Genomic DNA, 21,939 nt, shown 5'->3' with positions numbered 1-21,939 from the left:
TACAGGTAAATTATTTAGAACTATTAGAACTAATAAATCAGCAAAGTTGCTAAATGAAAGATTAACATAAAAATCCTTAATATTCCTACTCACTAGTAATAACCACTCAGATTATAAAACAGGAAAAAAGATCCATTTGTACAGCAACAAAAACTATAAGGTTTTACTGGGAAAAGATATACTAGAACATATTTATGTGTGCTCTAAATGGACTTCTTTTACTGCATTTTTTTTTTAATGGAAGAGATAAACAGGTGGGAAACTGGGTGGGAAAAATGAGTATCATATGATGTCAATTCTCTCCAAATTAATCTATGATTTCAATAAATTCAACCTTTATAATGCTTCCGATCAAAATCTCTACAGGAATTTTTGGGAAACTCAAAAGTCTGATCCTAAAATTCATATGGAATAGCAAAGGGCCAAGAATAACAGAAACAATTTTCTAGGTAAAACAAGAGGGAGTACTTTCCCTACATGATATTAAGACGTATTGTTAAAGCCACAGTAATTAAGATAACATGGTATTAGAGGAATAAACGAAGCAACAGAACAGAAGAGATGTGTAGGACCAAAATGGCATTATAAATCAGTGGGGAAAGAATGGACTCCTCAATGAATGGTACTGGGACAAATGGTTATCACATGGGGAAAATTTTTCCTACCTCACATTATACATCCAAAATAAATGTGAAAAGCACAGCTTTAAAATGTTAAAGAAGAAAATATCTTCCATAATTTTATGATGTGGGAAAGGATTTCTCAAGCATGACACAAAAAGCAAAAAAACATAAAAATAAATATATATAAAAATATAAATATACTTATGTATGTCAAAAGACACGATAAGACTAGCCAAAGACTGATCAAAAATATTTGCAATCAGGCAACAAAAGCCAAAACAGACAAGTGGGACTGCATTAAACTGAAAAGCTTCTGCATAGCAAAGGAAACAAAAGAGTGAAAGGCAACATATGTAATGGGAGAAAGTATCTGGAAACCATGTTTCTGACAAAGGGTTAATCTCCAAAATACATAAGGAACTCCTACAACTCAACAGCAAAGAAACTAATGACCCAATTACAGAATGGGCTAAAAATATGAATAGACGTTTCTCCAAAGATGACATACAAATGGCCAACATGTATATGAAAAGATTCTCAACGCCACTAATCATCAGGGAAATACAAATCAAAACCACAATGAAATATCACCTCATAGCTGTTATGATAGCTATTATCAAAAAACAAAAGACAACAAGTGTTGGTGAGGATGTTGAGAAACTGGAACCTTTGTACACTGTTGGTGAGAATGCAAAATGGTGCAGCTGCTATGGAAAACAGTTATAGTGAAGTTCCTCAAAAAAATAAAAAGTAGAACTACCATATGATCCAGCAATCCCACTTCTGGGTATTTATCAAAAAGAAGTGAAATCAGAATCTTGAAGAAACAGCACTCCCAAGTTCACTGCAGCGCTATTCACAATAGCCAAGATATAGAAACAATCTTGTGAATGGATAAAGAAAAAAAGATATGAATGGATAAAGAAAATGTGGCATATACATGCAATGGAATATTATTCAATTTTAAAAGAAAAGAAAGCCCTGCAACTGTGACAACATAAATACACCTTGAGGCCATTATGCTAAGTTAAACAAGCCAGTCACAGGACAAATACTGCATGATTCCACTTATATGAGGTATTTAAAATAGTCAAACTCAAAGAAGCCAAGAATAGAATGGTGGCTAACAGGAGCTACAGGACGGGGAAATGAGTTTCTAATCAACATGTACAAATTTCAGTTATGCAAGGTAAGTTCTAGAGATCTGCTGTACAACACTGTGCCTATACTGTATATAACAATACTATACTGTACACTTAAAAATCTGTTAAGAGAGTAGACATCATGTTAAATATTCTTACCACAATAAAAAAAGGGGTGAGAAAAAGCTCAAAAAACTTATGCATGACTATGCCATTTTATGCTAAATTAAATTATGATATTACCTAAGGCAGTTTTCAAAATACTAGAGTACCTCATTTCCAGTCTTTAAAATGCAAAGAAAAATCTCAAGTTCTATGTTTACACGTTTCAGAAAACAGCAAAAAAATAATTTTTAATTCTTTGGAAAAAATGTAAATATATTTGTATTGCATGTAATAAAGAATTATTATCCAGAATATATCATGAATGCCTATAAATAAGGAAAAGGACATTTTATCTAATACTTGTACCAGATTCCTTAATAGTTACTTAGCCACTGAAAATGTTCAACACCTCGGAGAGAAATCTGTTAGAAACATAAGATTGTTTGCAAATTTCATTCTTTCAGTCTTTGTGAAGAGTTGTATTTGGACTAAACTGTTACAGGTTTACTGACATCCAGTTATTAATGTTTACAAAGAGTTAAGATGAGTTGGAAAAGCCTGCAAGCAGACCAAATAATTTCCAAGGAAAATAAAACAGAAATGTGTGTTGGTATCTAATGATTACATGCATCCTCCCTCTCTCCTTTCTAGTAGCTAAAGAAAACAGAAAGATACAGTCCTACATGTTAAAATCAGAATTTTATGTTATGAACTAGAAATGGCGTTAGTAAAATAACTAGCACTGCTACATAATTATTATAAGAAACTACCCCATACGAATGCAATAATTTTGTTAAACATTCACCAACATTTATTAGTTTATGGTAAATAGTTTTACCCTGACTTATCTGACTGAAACTAGTGTTGGTTTATTTTGGATGACTTGACTGGAAGTTATACTGCTTACACAGATGGAAAGGGGGATTATGTCTGTTTTACCCATCCCTGCATATTCAATAACATGTAGTGTGCCCAGTAGTTCAGAAGGTACAATAAATGTATGCTGAATTGATTAAATGATCTAAGGGTTTATTTTGAAATTTTTTTTTAACTATGTTAGTTTCTTCTTTTGAGGACCTATGGGCAAAGCACTTCAGTATAATCTCTTTTATTATCAGGAAAAGCTGTCTTTCTCATTAAGAACTATTTGGTTTACAATATCATAGACTCTTTTTTTAATAAAACCTTTATTTTTTTATTTATTTTTTATACAGCAGGTTCTTATTAGTCATCCATTTTATACACATCAGTGTATACATGTCAATCCCAATCTCCCAATTCATCACACCACCACCACCATCACCCCCGGCTTTCCCCCCTTGGTGTCCATACTTTTGTTCTCTACATCTCTGTCTCAATTTCTGTGATATCAGTGATGTTGGTCTGTAATTTTCTTTTTTTGTAGTACCTTTGTCTGGTTTTGGTATCAGGGTGATGGTGGCCTCATAGAATGAGTTTGGGAGTGTTCCTTCCTCTGCAATTTTTTAGAAGAGTTTGAGAAGGATGGGTGTCAGCTCTTCTTTAAATGTTTGATAGAATTCAGCTGTGAAACCATCTGGTCCTGGACTTTTGTTTGTTGGAAGATTTTTAATCACAGTTTCAATTTCATTACTTGTGATTGGTCTGTTCATATTTTCTATTTCTTCCTGGTTCAGTCTTGGAAGGTTATACCTTTCTAAGAATTTATCCAGTTCTTCCAGGTTGTCCATTTTATTGGCATAGAGTTGCTTGTTGTAGTCTCTCAGGATGCTTTGTATTTCTGTGGTGTCTGTTGTAACTTCTCCTTTTTCATTTCTAATTTTATTGATTTGAGTCCTCTACCTCTTTTTCTTGATGAGTCTGGCTAATGGTTTATCACTTTTGTTCATCTTCTCAAAGAACCAGCTTTTAGTTTTATTGATATTTGCTATTGTTTTCTTTGTTTTTATTTCATTTATTTCTGCTCTGATCTTTATGATTTCTTTCCTTCTGCTAACTTTGGGTTCTGTTTGTTCTTCTTTCTCTAGTTCCTTTAGGTGTAAGGTTAGATTGTTTACTTGAGATTTTTCTTGTTTCTTGAGGTAGACTTGTATAGCTATAAACTTCCCTCTTAGAACTGCTTTTGCTGCATCCCATAGGTTTTGGATCGTTATTTCTAAGTATTTTTTGATTTCCTCTTTGATTTCTTCAGGGATCTCTTGGTTATTTAGTAACGTATTGTTTAACCTCCAAATGTTTGTGTTTTTTACGTTTTTTTCCCTGTAACTGATTTCTAATCTCATAGCACTGTTGTCGGAAAAGATGCTTCATATGATTTCAATTTTCTTAAATTTACTGAGGCTTGATTTGTGACCCAAGATGTGATCTATCCTGGAGAATGTTCCGTGCACACTTGAGAAGAAAGCGTAATCTTGCTGTTTTTGGACGGAATGTCCTATCAATATCAATTAAATCTATCTGGTCTATTGTGTCCTTTAAAGCTTATGTTTCCTTATTAATTTTCTGTTTGGAAGATCTGTCCATTGGTGTAAGTGAGGTGTTAAAGTCCCCCACTATTATTGTCTTACTGTCGATTTCCTCTTTTAGAGCTGTTAGCAGTTGCCTTATGTATTGAGGTGCTCCTATATTGGGTGCATATATATTTAAAATTGTTATACCTTCTTCTTGGATTGATCCCTTGATCATTATGTAGTGTCCTTCCTTGTCTCTTGTAACATTCTTTATTTTAAAGTCTATTTTATCTGATATGAGTATTGCTACTCCAGCTTTCTTTTGATTTCCATTTGCATGGAATATCTTTTTCCATCCCCTCACTCTCAGTCTGTATGTGTCCCTAGGTCTGAAGTGGGTCTCTTGTAGACAGCATATATATATATATGCGTCTTGTTCTTGTGTCCATTCAGCAAGCCTGTGTCTTTTGGTTGGAGCATTTAATCCATTCACGTTTAAGGTAATTATCGATATGTATGTTCCTATGACCATTTTCTTAATTGTTTTGGGTTTGTTTTTGTAAGTCCTTTTCTTCTCCTGTGTTTCCCACTTAGAGAAGTTCCTTTAGCATTTGTTGTAGAGCTGGTTTGGTGGTGCTGAATTCTCTTAGCTTTTGCTTGTCTGTAAAGCTTTTGATTTCTCCATCGAATCTGAATGAGATCCTTGCCAGGTAATCTTGGTTGTAGGTTCTTCCCTTTCATCACTTTAAGTATATCATGCCACTCCCTTCTGGCTTGTAGAATTCCTGCTGAGAAATCAGCTGTTAACCTTATGGGAGTTCCCTCATGTTATTTGTCGTTTTTCCCTTGCTGCTTTCAATAATTTTTCTTTGTCTTTAATTTTTGGCAATTTGATTACTATGTGTCTCGGCGTGTTTCTCCTTGGGTTTATCCTGTATGGGACTCTCTGCGCTTCCTGGACTTGGGTGGCTATTTCCTTTCCCATGTTAGGGAAGTTTTCGACTATAATCTCTTCAAATATTTTCTCGGGTCCTTTCTCTCTCTCTTCTCCTTCTGGGACCCCTATAATGTGAATGTTGTCCCAGAGGTCTCTTAGGCTGTCTTCATTTCTTTTCATTCTTTTTTCTTTATTCTGTTCTGCAGAAGTGAATTCCACCATTCTGTCTTCCAGGTCACTTATCTGTTCTTCTGCCTCAGTTATTCTGCTGTTGATTCCTTCTAGTGTATTTTTCATTTCAGTTATTGTACTGTTCATCTCTGCTTGTTCTTTAATTCTTCTAGATCTTTGTTAAACATTTCTTGCATCTTCTCGATATTTGCCTCCATTCTTTTTCCGAGGTCCTGGATCATCTTTACTATCATTATTCTGAATTCTTTTTCTGGAAGGTTGCCTATCTCCACTTCATTTAGTTGTTTTTCTGGGGTTTTATCTTGTTCCTTCATCTGGTACATAGCCCTCTGCCTTTTCATCTTGTCTATCTTTCTGTGAATGTCTACAATATCAAAGATACTATTAATAACATAGTGGATGTTTTCTTCTTTGTACTACTTGGAAGCTGTGAAGCACAGTGTACAGAGTATTACAATATATTCGGCTACTAACTGAAATCCTATGTGCTGGGTATATTTTTTGCCCCTCTAGATCTTCTCTCCTCTATTTTTCACCATGCTCTTTGTACTGAGAAACTAACCTGCATTAGCACGTTCCCTTCTCTGCTTCCCAAATGGGTTCAGCCCAGCAGGAGATTTGGAGGAAGAAACAAGAGGAAGGTTAGGATACCTATTTCTCAGACTCCTTCCCAGCAAAACTGCCTTGACTGGTTGCATCCCTCTCCAACTGCCCTCTCCACATAGCCTTCTTTCTCCAATTCTGTCTACTTTCTCCCCTCCCCTGCTTTCAGTAGACCCAGAGTACATGACTATTCCTTGTGACTTCCTATACCCTGCTTACATAGTGCACCCAATATTCTACTCCTTAAAAATAGTCACTTCACACAAAAAAATAAAAAAATAAAAAAATAGTCCTTCACTAAATTCTCCTCAAATTATCTGATTTGAGTATAATTATCTGTTTCCTCCCAGGACCCTGACTATACACTCTGGCTTCTTATATTTCCTACCATTTTTTAAAAAATCTTTTCCTTCCTTCAACAATTTCCTTACTAGAAATTCACATACAAACTGAATTTTTCCATTGCAACTAGAATTTTGCATAGGATATAAACATGAATAAGACTAGGAAGCCCATTCTACTAGATAAAAAAAAACAGACAAGTAAATAGGAAATACTTCAGAGTATCTAACACTTGGTCTAAGTCTTCAAAGAGAAGAAAAAGTCCACTGGCTGGCAAAGTGTGGGTTAGAATGGTGGGGAAAGTATGGAGGTGAGGGAGTGATGGTGATGATGATGATAATTAAAAACATTTAGGAAATTCCCTGGTGGTCCAGCGGTTAGGACTCCATGCTTTCACTGCCGAGGGTACGGGCTCAGTCCCTGGTCAGGCAACTAAGATTCCATTCCGCAAGCTGCGCTGCACAGCCGAAAAAATAAAAACCAAAAAAAAGAAACAAAAAACCCCCGAACATTCACCAAGTAAGGTACTATTCAATATGTTTTACTTGTATTAACCTACTTATTGACTCCCACCAATGAGGTGTTTAATAGTATCACCACTACCTTTTTAAATAGATGAGAAAACTGAGGTACAGTTTCTTGCCAAAGTCATACAAATAGTAAATGACAGAGCCTGGTACCCAGGCAGTCTGGCTCCAAGCCTTCATGTTTAATGACTAAGTTATATTGCTTCTCAAGGATGGCAAGGATACAGTGGGAATAATTCAACATGGCTAAGGCATATTATGCAATATGGGTAGCCAAGAAAGACAAAGGCTAAATGGAAAGGTAAGTGCCAGATCAGAAAGAGCTTTAGAATAAGGGATTTTGTCTTATTAAGCTAGTTGTTGAATTAGATCATGGAACCCCTTGAGAATCTTGACATTCTCTCTCCAGAAAAATGCACACATAGTACACACAAAAAATTGGAAGTTTAAGCAGTTCACAGAGCCCTTACTGGCCTGTGGAACCCAGGAGGAGAAACACAGCTATGGGGCCACAGAAAGTCACTGACAAGGTACAGAAGAGAAGGTACAAGGACAAGGAGAAAGAGGTCAGAGTTGCACTTCTGAAATATCACTTTGGCAATCGTATACAGGACAGATTAAAGGAGGATCACCAACTAAAAGAATACTGCAACAGTTCAAGTGAGAGATGATGGGGACTTGAGCTAGGGAAGTGACAACAGGGGCAGAAGAAAAGAACAGATGAGGAATACTGCTATTAGAAATCAATAGTACCTATGACCAATTAGATATGGGGGGTAAGAGGGAATAAGGCATGTCTCATGAGAAGAAAACTGAGTCATTTAACAAGCAGTGACTGCCCAAATCATATATACTAGGAACTTTGCTAAGAACTAGAGACATTGTTGAACAAGATAAACACCATCCCTGCACTTAAAAATAATCTACTGGGTTAATAACAAATTGTTGAGTAATTTCAAAACAGCAGAAGTACAGAAATAAAAAACCGAAAGGGATGAACCTAAGGGGATTTTTAAAAAATCACAAAATAAGAGTGACCAATTTCATGCAATGACACTGAGTCAAGTAAAACGAGAACCTAAAAAAGCAGGCAATCAGAAAATCACTGAAGACCTTTACCACAACAGTTTCAACTAAGGAGTTGAGAAGAAGCCTTACTACAGTATGAGTGCTTCTAAGAGTGGTTAAATTACTGCAAATTAGCAACCTGTGAAATGAAATGTTACTAAAATAAAATCTTAAAGACTCTGCTTAACATATCGCCTCCTGGGAGTCTTTCTATAATGTCAATACTGCCTTTCTTTACACAATTGTGTGTGTTTGCTACCGAGTTTTTAAAAATTAAGCACTTCATTGTTTAGAGATACATGCGTGGGTGGTAATACTATAAAGAAAAGCAAAAGAATGAACAACCCAAAAAAGAGGATAGTGGTTACCTCTGGGAGTATGGGGTTCAAATGGGCATGGGCTCACAAGGAGATCTAAGGTCCTGAAAGGGGCTTCCCTGGTGGTACAGTGGTTGAGAATCCGCCTGACAATGCAGGGGACATGGGTTTGATCCCTGGTCTGGGAAGATCCCACAGGCTGCAGAGCAACTAAGCCTGTGTGCCACAACTACTGAGCCTGTGCTCTAGAGCCTGTGAACCACAACTACTGAGCCCGCGTGCCACAACTACTGAAGCCCACGCCCCTAGAGCCCATGCTCCACAACGAGAGAAGCCACCACTGGGAGAGAACCCTGCGCACTGCAACGAAGAGTAGCCCCTGCTCGCCGCAACTAGAGAAAGCCTGCATGCAGCAACGAAGACCCAACACAGCCAAAAATAATTAAATAAATAAAATAAATTTATTAAAAAAAAATAAGGTCCTGAAAAATGTTATAATTTTTGACCCGACTTAGTGGGCAACTGGGTATTTGTTTTGTCACTATTTTTTAAGCCACACATGTGCATTCTGGCCATTCTTATGCATAAAATACATTTCATAAAAATGTTTAATGTACATAAACCTGAGCCAATAAGATACAAATCAAGCCAAAACCTAGCTTTAAAAGAACTGAGACTAAAATAGAACTACAAATTTAATCGTACCAAATCTCACTTTTACATGACATTTTATCAAAATAAAAATTTCAAACAATTCTATTCTTAGAGAGTAAAAGGATCCTAGTTTGCAAATACATTACTGAAAGGGATTTTCTCTAGCTTTCAAGTAATTTCAGTTGCAAAAGAAAATACGTTCAATTCACAGATCTACTTTTTATTCAGACATGTGAAGTTTCTTAGAATGATTTTCACATAAGCTTAAGTCTAGCATAAAGTCAATCTCCCAGATGTCATTTTACATGCGTCAAACAAACTTATGAGGACAAAGGCAATTTACTTTAAAAACACAAACACCCACACACACACAAAAACAAACACAAACAAAACAGAAAACACTTTATATAGTCTCTGAAAAATTTCCATTTTAACTATAAAAATAAAAACTATAAGAATAAATATTGCTTACCTGTTCCCTACTGAATCTTGAGAGATCTGAAAGTTTGGAATGACAGAAGAAACACCATATTCATCTTGGTACTTCTTACAAGATTTGTAATGATGTCTCATGCGATAGAATTTAATCTGTAAATTATTGATTAAATGTAATGTGACTTTCAAAAGAACAAATATAACATGATTCCATTTACATGAGGTAGAACAGAATTCAGAGATAAAGTAGAATACAGGTCACTAGAGGGGTCGGGCCGGTGTGGGGTGGGAACAGCAAGTTACAATTTAACAGGTACAGGGTTTCTGTTTGGGATGATGAAAAAATTCTGGAAATAGATAGTGGTGATTGTTATACAATGTTATGAATGTACTTAATACCACTGTATTATACACTTAAAAATGGTACGTTTTCTACCTTACCATTCATAATACTGCACTCTAATTGTTCATTTGATGCCTCGTACAGATTGTGTGTGTGTACATATATTATATATATGATATATATATCATATACATATGTTTTCTTACCAAATGGACATTTATTGTATAAAAAAAGTTTACCACAATCTTTCACTTATAAAAAAAATAAAACTAAAAAAAAAAGGTACGTTTTACGTTATATTTTACCATAATAAAAAATAAATTAAAAAAAATTTTTAATGTAATGTGACTTTTAATATAAAAATGAACTCATAAGACTTGAGATATTGCCAACAAGAAGGAAAAAAACGAGGCAGAAATAGATAACTAAATATTCCATTTAAACTAGAGGCCTTTTTTTTTTAAGTAAATGATTTAATTCTTAAGTAGGAGCTGAAAATAAGCAGTAAGTTTCTGTCCATTAGATGCAGGGACAATGGAGATGAGTCCAACTGTCCGTAAACTCACCATAAAAATTAACAAATAATTTTACACCTGAAAAAAAAATACCACTAATAGACAAAAAATAATTTTAAAAGTATTAAGAGGTTGCCTCATAGCACTGGGCATCTTTTTATTTCTTTAACTACTGCAACTTGGCAGAGTTAGAAAGTGCTTTAAAAAACTAAGTTCCCAAGTTAACACTTGGAACATTTTTCAGTTTCTCTCTGGGGAGCAGAGCCAGAAATCTCTCAAGTGTATTTTCCAGCTTCACTTCATTGCCCTGTCAGTTAACACCTCCCTCAAAGAGATGGAAAAGCAGATATGTCTTGTGTGAATGCATGAAACAGCAACAGGTTTTTTTGCTCACTGACTTTATTAGCTGTTTGAAAAAGTGGCTGTGATAAATCCATAATAAACGAATATACTCAAAGCCTAACCACCTCTCACCATTTCATTCCCTCTCCAAACGGTAGAATAAAATCCAGATTGGAGAATTAATGCCAGTTATTTGCCAATACCTGATTTTTCCCACCTGTTCCTTAAAAAGCAAAGTCTTCTGCCAAGTATTTTGTGATTTCTTAAGATAAATACATAAACATACAAGTACGGCGGGCAGCTAGAGAGCTCCCCCTTGACTACATAAATCCATTTGGCCCATTTCTACCTGCAAAGTTGCAATAATGATACTACCACCAGAAAAACTATTCAAGGGCTGAGTCTGTACCAGAATGGGGCTTCAATGAGTTAAATGCCAGTTTGTTCATTCAGTTCATTTAGCAGGTAATTGATGAGTGATTATTTTGAAAAAAATGCCACGCTAAAAATTATGGCAAATTCAGAGACTGTATCTATCTTTCGGTCTCTGTTCTCAGTAAGTTTATAATCTAGTAAGATCTATAGCCACAGCTTTTCTGGCCTTTTCTACCCAATTCCCAACCTAAATAATTTCTCTTCAAAACAGTACCCACCAAGACAAGTCAAACAGAAATTTCAGAGTAGAAACTTGACTTCCAAAGAACTATGTCACATTTACTCTACCTGTTTTGCACAGCATCTGCAGCTACCAGAAAACCTCCTCATGATATTTTCAAGGTCTAAGGCCCGTTCAGGACATGCTCTCTCTCTTCTAGTCACATTTCCACGACACAGGGGACAATGTATTCCGCTTTCTCTCATTGCAGTCAGGAAACATTTTCTACAGAAACTAAACCAAACATTTGTGACACATTAACTACAGAAAAAAGTACTCTTTATATTTCAATGATTAAACACAGCAGTTATGGGTATATAATCATGCTAGGCTATTTGTATGTACATAAATCTAGAATTTAAAAAAACTGTACATGAATTTCTCAGTGTAAGATTAATGTCTGGACTAAATGGGAATACAAAAGAAACTACTTTTAACATAATACAGGAAAAATAAATATTATATAACATTATCAAGGGAAGCATGTACAAAAGGAATGACTGGATCCTATCCTGTGTTGTTTATTTAGCAGCTGTGTGATTTTCAGGCAACACACTTAACCACAATGGATCTCCATTTCCTCCCCTTACAAAATGAGAGAATGGACCACACATCAGCTTTGTCTCAAACTGATGTACTTCAAGATGTTGTTTTACAAGATATGAATAGGCCTCCTACAGAAACTGATTTCAGAAATTCAAGAATTATTCAAAGTTATTAAGGTTTCTCTGCTAAGGAAACCAAGTGTTGCCCAAACTTCTGTGATCGGGATATATGAAAATTCCCACAACAGTGTGCAATGGAACATAATTTGAGAAATACTTAAGAATCCTTCCAGCTCTAAATATCTATCATCGACATTCTTATTGCAACCAAACTCACCAAAATCTTCTCCCCGAACCCAAACAAATATGAAACTTGATCATCTTGCTTTTAGAAAAACCAGATTAAAAATCACAGCCATCTGTACCTCGGCTCTAGAATAATTATACATTTAATTCAACCCCCTATAAATACAAATATACTAATCTTCCACATCTATACTAACAAAAAAGTTGTGAGGTAATAGTGTGATAACAGATCACACTGAATTTACTAACCACGTAGCACTGAACAAGTCACTCTTCTTTAAAATCAGTTTCCTCACACATACAATAAGCATCTACACTTGATAGGGTTGTTCAGAGGATTAAGATAGGTAATGTAATAAAATGTTCATTACAGTTATTTTTGAGTCAGGAAAGTGTTTGATAAATAGTAGCTAATATCACTAAGGTAGCATTAGAAGTGCTCACCAATACTTTAAAACATGGAAAATATTCATCATAACCAGGAGTCAAAGAAATGCAAAGTAAACAAGACAGAAACTTTTTTTCAGTTGTCAAAAAACTAGTTTTAAAAAATAATAATAATATCCAGTGTTAAAGGAGACATAAAGAAATGAGTGCTCTACATTTCTGAATAACAATTTGTCAATACTTAACAAAATCCTTAGCGAGGGTGTCCCAAAACTCTGAATGTCATTTTGAGCTTTAATAACTTCACAAGTATAAATACCACAAAGTTACAAAAACCATCATTTTTAAGTTTAATTGTTTAAATTAAAAACTGAAATTCTGTTTATATGTTTTCTAAATTTTGAGTAATACATTTTTAATTTAACTTCTTTGTTTCACTCAGTGTTTGCATTCTTTCCTCAGAGGGACTGTGAAAAGGAAAATAAAATGAAAGGGAGAGTCAGACAAAAAACCCCACAAGACTAACTGGAACAATAGTCTAGATCATGATACGGTCTACATTAAGGCAGGAGTAGGAAGGAGGGACAGAGGATCTCTATTTTAGAGACATAGTTCTCAATGTCTATGATTGTGTATGAAGGGGACATCCTAGGTTAAAAAATAGAATATAATTTTTTGACAATTACTTGTGAGAGAATGACAAAGAAAAGCATTTCTAATTTAGAAGACTGAGTAAAAGGTGACTGTATTAACCAAATTGAGAAATATTGGAAGAGTTGGTTTGACAGAAAAACCCAAGTTTAAAGTACCTACAGGGCTTCCCTGGTGGCAGAGTGGTTAAGAATCCGCCTGCCGGGCTTCCCTGGTGGCGCAGTGGTTGAGAATCTGCCTGCCAATGCAGGGGACACGGGTTCGAGCCCTGGTCTGGGAAGATCCCACATGCCACGGAGCAACTGGGCCCGTGAGCCACAATTACTGAGCCTGCGCGTCTGGAGCCTATGCTCCGCAACAAGAGAAGCCGCGATGGTGAGAGGCCTGCGCACCGCGATGAAGAGTGGTCCCCACTTGCCGCAACTAGAGAAAGCCCTCACACAGAAACGAAGACTGAACACAGTCATAAAATAAATAAATAAATAAATAAATTTTAAAAAGAACGTGAATTTCTTTAAAAAAAAAAAAAAAAAGAATCCGCCTGCCAATGCAGGGGACACAGGTTCGAGCCCTGGTCCGGGAGGATCCCACATGCCGAGGAGCAGCTAGGCCCATGTGCCACAACTACTGAAGCCTGTGCGCCTAGAGCCTGTGCTCCGCAAGGGGCCACAATGAGAAGCCCGCGCACCGCAACAAGGAGTGGCCCCCACTCGCCACAACTAGGGAAAGCCCAAGCGCAGCAACGAAGACCCAACACAGCCATCAATCAATCAATCAATAAATGTATTAAAAAAATAAAGTACCTACAAACAGCTCAATGCGTGTTATCCAGTAAACAAGTGGAAAAATGGATCTGAAAATTGGGCGGAAGAATATGGAGAGCAGATAAGGTAAGAAAGAACACTAAAGGGCTTCCCTGGTGGCACAGTGGTTAAGAATCCGCCTGCCAGTGCAGGGGACACGGGTTTGTGCCCTGGTCCGGGAAGATCCCACAGGCCGCGGAGCAACTAAGCCCACGTGCCACAACTACTGAGCCTGTGCTCTAGAGCCCTCGAGCCACAACTACTAAGCCCACGTGCCACAAATACTGAAGTCCGCACGCCTAGAGCCCGTGCTCCACAAGAGAAGCCACTGCAATGAGAAGCCTGCGCACCGCAACGAAGAGTAGCCCCCGCTCACCACAACTCAAGGAAAGCCCACGCGCAGCAATGAAGACCCAACACAGCCAAAAATAAATAAAATAAATTTTTAAAAAATTTAAAAAAAAAAGAACACTAAAGAAACAATCTAGAGAGATATAAACATTAAAGGAAGGTTCAAAGAAACAGAAGAACCAAGAGTAAGTAATGTTATAGAAGCCAGGTCTAATAAACTACCAAAGAGAAAACAGTAATTAAAGAGATAAAGGTAAAACTATCACCAAACCATTAAGCTAAACCTTCCTCTTTAAATAAAAATTGAAACTGTCAACAAAGTTCACACCAACAAAATTCATTATACAGAGATAACCATGCATAAAATTGATGGAGCTTGAGTGAACGAAATGAAGCAGGTTAGTAACTATTAGCAGGTAAATTAGTCAAAATGCTGGCTAATTTAACAATTACAAGTAAAATATAAACAGAAAATGTTAAAAGATTTTTTGAAACCTGGGTGTACAAACATAAGCTGTATTTAGGGGGAGTGGATAAACCAAAATTTCAAAGCCCACTTATTCAATACCTAAAATAGTATATGATAACACTACATACCTATCAGAATGACCAAAATGAAAAAGGTGGAAAATACCAAGTGTTGAGGAGGATGTGAAACCAACCTAAACTTGCATTCAATGCTATAAAAGTGTAAACTGATACAACCATTTTGAAAATTAATACAACCATTTGGCAGTAGCTAATATAGCCCAGTAATCCCACTCCAAAGTATACCCAACTGACTTGCATACCTCATCATAAGAAATTTCCCATAAAGTTCATTGCCACACTATTTGTAATAGCCAAAAGCTGAAAACCATACAAATGTCCATCAACAGAAAAATGCATAAACAATTACAGCATATCCACAAAATTAAAACTATAGTATACCGTAATAAGAATGAATTTGGATGTATAATGTTGAGCTTTGGAAGCCAAATGCAAAAGACTACAAGCTGCATGATTCTATTTTTATAAAGATCAAAGAGTAGGTAAAACTATACTGTTAAAAGTCAAAATAGTGGTGTCCTGGAAGAAGTGGGATACACTCCTCGGAGAAGTGAGGAGTTTCTGAAATGCTGGTAATGGAGTTCTGGAGTTCTGTTGCTTGATATGGGTGTTGAACACACAGGTGTGCTCAGTTTGAAAAAAATTCACTGAGCTGACTTTTATGATGGGGCACTTTTCTGTTATGAATACTACACTTAAATTTTTTCAATTAGGAGTAAAAACAAGGGTAAATATGTTTAAACTGTTATAAAAATAGCTAAATTAATCTTCTAACTGGGCTTAAAAACAAACCAAAAAAAAAAAAAATTGCTAGAAAATTTCCAGAGCTAAAAAAATACATCTGCAAAATAAGAGACAACCAAATGACCAGTACAATGAATTTCTGAAAGATCTTCATCCGGATCACTAGAAAATCTTAAATAATTATTTTTTTCAACTTCTAATAGCTTCCAGAGAGGGAATAAAAAACAGATCGCGTACTAAGGAAAGAGAATCAGATTAGCATCAAACTCATCAGCAATAACAAACAGATGACAAAACAACAGAATGATGTGTTCAAAGTTCTGAGGGAAAGTGACTTATAACCTAGAATTTCATCTTCTGGATACTAAACTATTTGCTTTTTGAACCCTAGGCATTTCTGATAATGCAATAAATAAAATACTGAGAAACGACACATTCTGCAAAACCGCACACTAAAACTTACAGGGCTTGTGGGGAAAAAATGGTTGGGGTAGACTAACTACCCGTAGAACACTGTGACCAGAGGACTAACAAAAACCCAAACAATCCTAATAAAAATACTAACACATTTTAAAAGACATTTAAGTTCTTAATAAACACTTTACTCTAAAGCTTAAAAAAAAGAGGTGAGGGGTTAGAAAGGAGTGATTAAAGCTGATAAATTCCAGAGAGCTCTCACGGCCAAACCGAACCAAGGAAAAAATGTAGGTTGTGCATTTCATACAGTAGTGTACAATTCTGTGGCTTGTTATATTCAACTGAGTTTTAGTGTACTTCTCTTCAGCTAATGTAACCATTTGCTAATGGCTCAAAACATCAACGTGCAGGGGAAAAAAACACGTATAAACCAATCCGTTCTGATATAATCTTGTATAACAACAGAATGTTATCACTGTTGAGTCTGTTATCACTTGTCTCTAACCTTGTTTGTGGTCTTTTGATATGGAAAATTTTTAATTTTTAATATAGTCTAAATTCATCACCTTTTCCTAAAATTACGGTTTGTGCACATAGTCTTAAGCCTTTCCCTTCTCAAGATCAGGGATATTTCCCTACATTGCCTTCTAAGAAGTTTAAGTTTTGCTCATCACATTTAAGTTTTTAATTCACCTAAAAAATACCTTTATGTATAGTGAACAATAGAGATTTCATATGCAAAGCCATTATCCAAATACCATTCTACTGGATAAGCCATCTTCTCCCCATTGATTTGCCATGTCATATCTATCAAAGTTCTAATACATGTATGGAACTATTTCTGGGCTCTCTAGTATATGTCCTACTGATCATTTATCTACTGCTGAATTAATACCATACCATTTTAATTACTATAACTTCATAATACTATGTCATGGTAACTAGCAGGGTTGGTTCTATCTCTATGTTCTACTTTTTCCAAATTTTCTCAGTTATTCACGGTCATTAACACATCATTACGACTTTTTCATCAGTTTTTCAAGTTCTACCAAAACAATAATGTTGAGACTTTATTGGAATTGCATTAGCTTTTTTAGAATCATCTGAGGGAGAACTGGCATCTTAATTTTATTGAATGGTGCTACCCATAAACATGTCATGTCTCTCCACCTATTCAGATTTCTTATGCTTTTCAGTAGTTTTTCAACTTTCCCTACAGAAGTCTTGACATTTTTACTAGACTATAATAAATAGTCTAATTATTTATAAACTATTTATAGTTTTTGTTGCATTATAAATAGGATTTTTTCTATTAATTTTTTATATGATTACTGTTGGTATAAAAAAAAGTTACTGATTTTTGTCTGTTGTTCTTATGTCCAGAAACCTCTCTGTACATTCTTATTAGTTCTAATCATTTAGTTGTTTCTCTTAGGTTTTAGATGTAGTTTTATCACCTACAAATTATGACAATTTTATCTCTTCTTTTTCCATCTTTGTATATCTTATTTCTTCTTTTCTCATTGAATTGCCTAAAGCCTGAAATACAATGTTAAATGGTAGGGGGGATACAAATATCCTTGTCTAGTTCTTGACTAGAAAAGCACATAGGGTCTACTATTCAGTACATTTACTATAGATTTTAGGGACGCTACCCTTAATTAGAATAAAAGTAAGTTCCATCCTATTCCTAATTTCGTTTTATAATGAAATGCTCAACTCTATTAAATGCTTTTAGCATCTATTGAAATGATCATATGCTTTCAACATCCAAATTCTCTTCCTATTTTGAAGGTGTTCTTCATTATGTGATTTTCAGTGAAAATTAGTTCCTTCTGAAAGGACAAAAACTGTGGGTCAATTCCTCCCAACAATTCTGTCAGTTTTCATCTAAAGTTATGCTGGTAGCTGCAAAAAAGTTCATGATTATTCCTTTTATCCACATGAAATGACTTTCTTTCTTGTAATGCTATCTGAATTAAATGGTCTGATATTAATATTTCTATACCAGCTTTCTTTTAGCTGACAGAGAAATATAAGGACTCAGAAAAGCTCTCTGAAAGACTCAGTTCTGCTGTAAAGTGTCACACACATTCCTAGAAGTCACTGCACTATGCAAAATCATCCAATAAAAACCACAGAGCTCATGGGAAAAACAGGGTTGGGCACAACACTCAAATGTACACATCCAAAAGAATACTCTATATAGGTTACAGATGCATTCACGTTTAAAAGTTTTAACTTAGCCTGAAAAAAATACACACTACTCATTACAATAACTGTTAAAGAATATTTTAGCTTTATTTATGTTTTATATTCCCTAAGCAATACTGTAAGCAATACTGTAAGCAAATACTGTAAGCAGTATCATATCTGCGTATGTATACATAAAATGTCTGAAAGGATACCAAAGAAATCAATAGCGATATACATACCGGGGAATTATGGGGCAGAGGACGATGCAAGGAGTGATAACAGGTATAAGGAAATTTGAGGGAGTTCCCTGGTGGCCTAGTGGTTAGGATTCCAGGCTTTGACTACTGTGGCCTGCATTAAACCCCTGGTCAGGGAACTGAGAGATCCCGCAAACCATGTGGCGCGGTCAAAAAAAGAAAAAAAAAATCCTAAGTCAAATCTTAGCAACTAAGCACAGCTATCCTTTAAATAGATACTAAAACTACTTCTTGAAGACTGGCAAAAATATATCTTAGAAAGCAAAAATGATTTACAAAGGTGCAAAAGCAATTTAATGGAGGAAGGATAGACTTTTTAATAAATGATGCTGAAGCAACTGGAAATCCATAGGCAAAAAAGATGAACCCCATTGAAGTCTGCCCCTTTATATAAAAATTAACTCAAAACAGATCATAGACTATAGTAAACTGGGTAATGGCCATCCAAAGATACATTCACTTCCTAATTCCCAGAACAAGTTAATATCATCTTATACTGTAACAGATCTGATTATTGTTAAAGATTTGGGGATGAGGAAATTAGCTGGGATTATCCAGGTGGGTCCTAAATGTCACAAGTGTCTTTATAAGAGAGGCAAAGGGAGATCTGACACAAACACACAGGAGAAGCCATATTGAGATGGAGGCAAAGACTGGAGTGATGTGCCCCCAGCTCCTCGAGGCCCTGCCAACACCTTGATTTTGGCCCACTGAAACTGATTTCAAACTTCTAGCCTCTATAACTGTGAAAAAATTAATTTATGTTGTTTTAAGCCACCAAGTTTGTGGTAATGTTACAGTGGCCCTAGGAAACCAATATGCAGAGTTAAATGTGAAACATTAAACTATAAAACTTTGAGAAAAAAATAGAAAATATTCACAATACAGAGCTACACAGAGTTCTTAGACTTAATGTTAAAAACACATTCCATAAAAGGAAAAACTGACAAAGTGGACTTCATAAAAATTTAAAATGTATGCTGGGTAAAAGACTGTTAAGTAGATAAAAAGACAATCCAAAGACTGGAAAAAAATATTTGTAAATCATATATCTAACAAAGGAGTAGTATCTGGAATACATAAAGAAGTCTCAAAGCTCAAAAGTTAGAAAACAAATGACCCAATTAAAACATAGGCAAAAGACACTGAAGAGACATGATTTTAACCTAAGATATACAGGTAGTAAACATGCACATGAAAAGATGTTCAACATCATTAGCCATTAGTAAAATACAAATTAAAATCAGGAGGTATCACTACACATATTGAAATGGCTTAAAATTTAAAACAATGACAGGGACTTCCCTGGTGACGCAGTAGTTAAGAATCTGCCTGCCAAAAAAAAAAAGAATCTGCCTGCCAATGCAGGAGACATGGGTTGGAGTCCTGGTCTGGGAAGATCCCACACGCTGTGGAGCAACTAAGCCCGTGTGCCACAACTACTGAGCCTGTGCTCTAGAGCCCGTGAGCCACAACTACTGAGCCCACATGTCACAATTACTGAAGCCCATGTGCCTAGAGCCCATGCTCCACAACAAGAGAAGCCACAGCAATGAGAACCCCATGCACCCCAACGAAAAGTAGCTCCCACTCGCCGCAACTAGGGAAAGCCCACGCACAGCAATGAAAACCCAAAGCAGCCAAAAATAAATAAATAAATTTATAAAAAAAAATAAAAAAAAATAAAACAGTGACAACATGAAACACTGGCGAGGATGCAAAGAAACTGGATCACTCATACACTGCTGGTGGGAATACAAAATGGTATAGATACTGTGGAAAATAGCTTGGCATTTTCTTAAAAGACAAAACATGCAACCACCATATGACCCAATAATTGCATTCTTGGGCATTTATCCTAGAGGAATGAAGACTTACGTTCACACAAAAACCTGTACATGAATATTTATAGCAGCTCTATCTGTAATAGTCAAAAACTGGCTATTCCAGATTTCCTTCAGTGAATGAATGTTTAACCAAAATGTGGTACATCCATACCACGTATGGATGCATATTCACCAATAAAAGGAACTAATGATAACACACAACAACCTGAATCTCCAGAGAATTATGCTGAGTGAAAAAAGAAATTCCATTTGATTCCATTTATATAACATTACTTAACATTCTTTTTTTGCTAACAGCTCTACTGAGATATAAGTCACATACCATACCCCATTCACCCGTTTAAAGTGTACATTTCAGCGGGTTTTTTACTGTTATTTACACAATTGTGCAATATTTAAGATTCTTGAAATGTCAAAATTATGGAAATAGAGAACATGGGACTTCTTCGGCAGTCCAGTGGTAACAAATCCAACCGCCTTTCAATGCAGGGGACACAGGTTTGATCCCTGGTCGGGGAACTAAGATCCCACTTGCTGTGGGGCAACTAAGCCCGTGCGACACAACTACTGAGCCCACGCACCTCAACTAGAGAGCCTTCGTGTCGCAAACTACAGAGCCCACGCCCCACAAGAGAGAAAACCCACATGCCGCAATGAGAGATCCTGCGTGCCGCAACGAAGATCCTGCGTGCCACAACGAAGACCCAACGCAGCCAAAAATAAAAAATAAATAAAACTAAATTAAAATTAAAAAAGAAATACAGAACATGTGAACATTAGTGCTTGCCAAGGGTTAAGGAGGCACAGGGTGGGATCAAGAGGAAAGCGGGTGTGCCTATAAATGAGCTCTGTGAAGGATCTTTGTGGTGATGGAAATGTTCTTTATCTTTACTCTATTAAGAAGGAAGATATCCTGGTTTTATTTACAAAACATTACCATCAGAGGAAATTGGGCCAGGGTACACAATTTCTGTATTATTTTACAACTACATGTGAATCTACAATGGTCTCAAAATAAATAGTTTAACTTATCCATATAGTCATATGGATATTCATGCATATTCATAGTTTAACTTATCCATATATTCATATGGATATTCATGCATATTCACTTAATAAATACGTATTAAATACTTACTACATAACTCGGGACATATCAGGGAACAAAAGTGATGAAAATCCCTACCCTGATGGGACTTAACAGCATTGTGTGCATGCAGGTACTTGTGGCAAGTTTGAGTATATATACTATATCCAAAAACATTTAACAAGTCATATTATACTGTGCTAAAAATAGTAAAAGTAATTAATGAAAGTGAAGAATTCCAAAGAATCAAATTATTTTAAGAATTCAAATATACTAAAAAGATTTTTAAAAGAATGGAAAAGGAATGCCCTCTAAGAAATACTGAGGTCAACTAAATAAGATAGGCAAATTAATAAAGATTCAAAAGCACACATGATATATCTTAGTAGATTCCAGGTAAGTCCAAAAATGGACAATTTTTTTAAAAGATTCAAGAAACAGAAAAAAAGGAATAGCATTATAACTTTAAAGAGAATCAAGTATCTTAAATCTGAATGTATAAGAAAATGTAATAATATACCAAAAACAAAGCAACTGACAGGAAAATAATGTAAAATAAGTAATAAATTA

General features: G+C 35.6%; 1 protein-coding gene across 1 annotated transcript in view; it reads right to left on the bottom strand.

Annotated features, from left to right (window-relative positions):
- RNF138 (ring finger protein 138) overlaps positions 1-21,939 on the bottom strand; it is a 40,189-nt gene that overhangs the window by 8,863 nt on the left and 9,387 nt on the right. The window contains exons 3-4 of the mRNA XM_059893906.1: positions 11,298-11,463; positions 9,412-9,527 (exon numbers count right to left, since the gene is read on the bottom strand). Of these exons, the coding sequence (XP_059749889.1) occupies positions 9,412-9,527; positions 11,298-11,463 (282 nt within the window). The remainder of the gene's footprint in view (positions 1-9,411; positions 9,528-11,297; positions 11,464-21,939) is intronic.

The sequence above is a fragment of the Balaenoptera ricei genome, chromosome 14 (genome assembly GCF_028023285.1).
Source record: "Balaenoptera ricei isolate mBalRic1 chromosome 14, mBalRic1.hap2, whole genome shotgun sequence".
In the NCBI taxonomy this organism is placed as follows: Eukaryota; Metazoa; Chordata; class Mammalia; order Artiodactyla; family Balaenopteridae; genus Balaenoptera; species Balaenoptera ricei.
The sequence above is the reverse complement of the archived record's forward strand: the minus strand, read 5'-3'. Positions and strand labels throughout refer to the sequence as shown.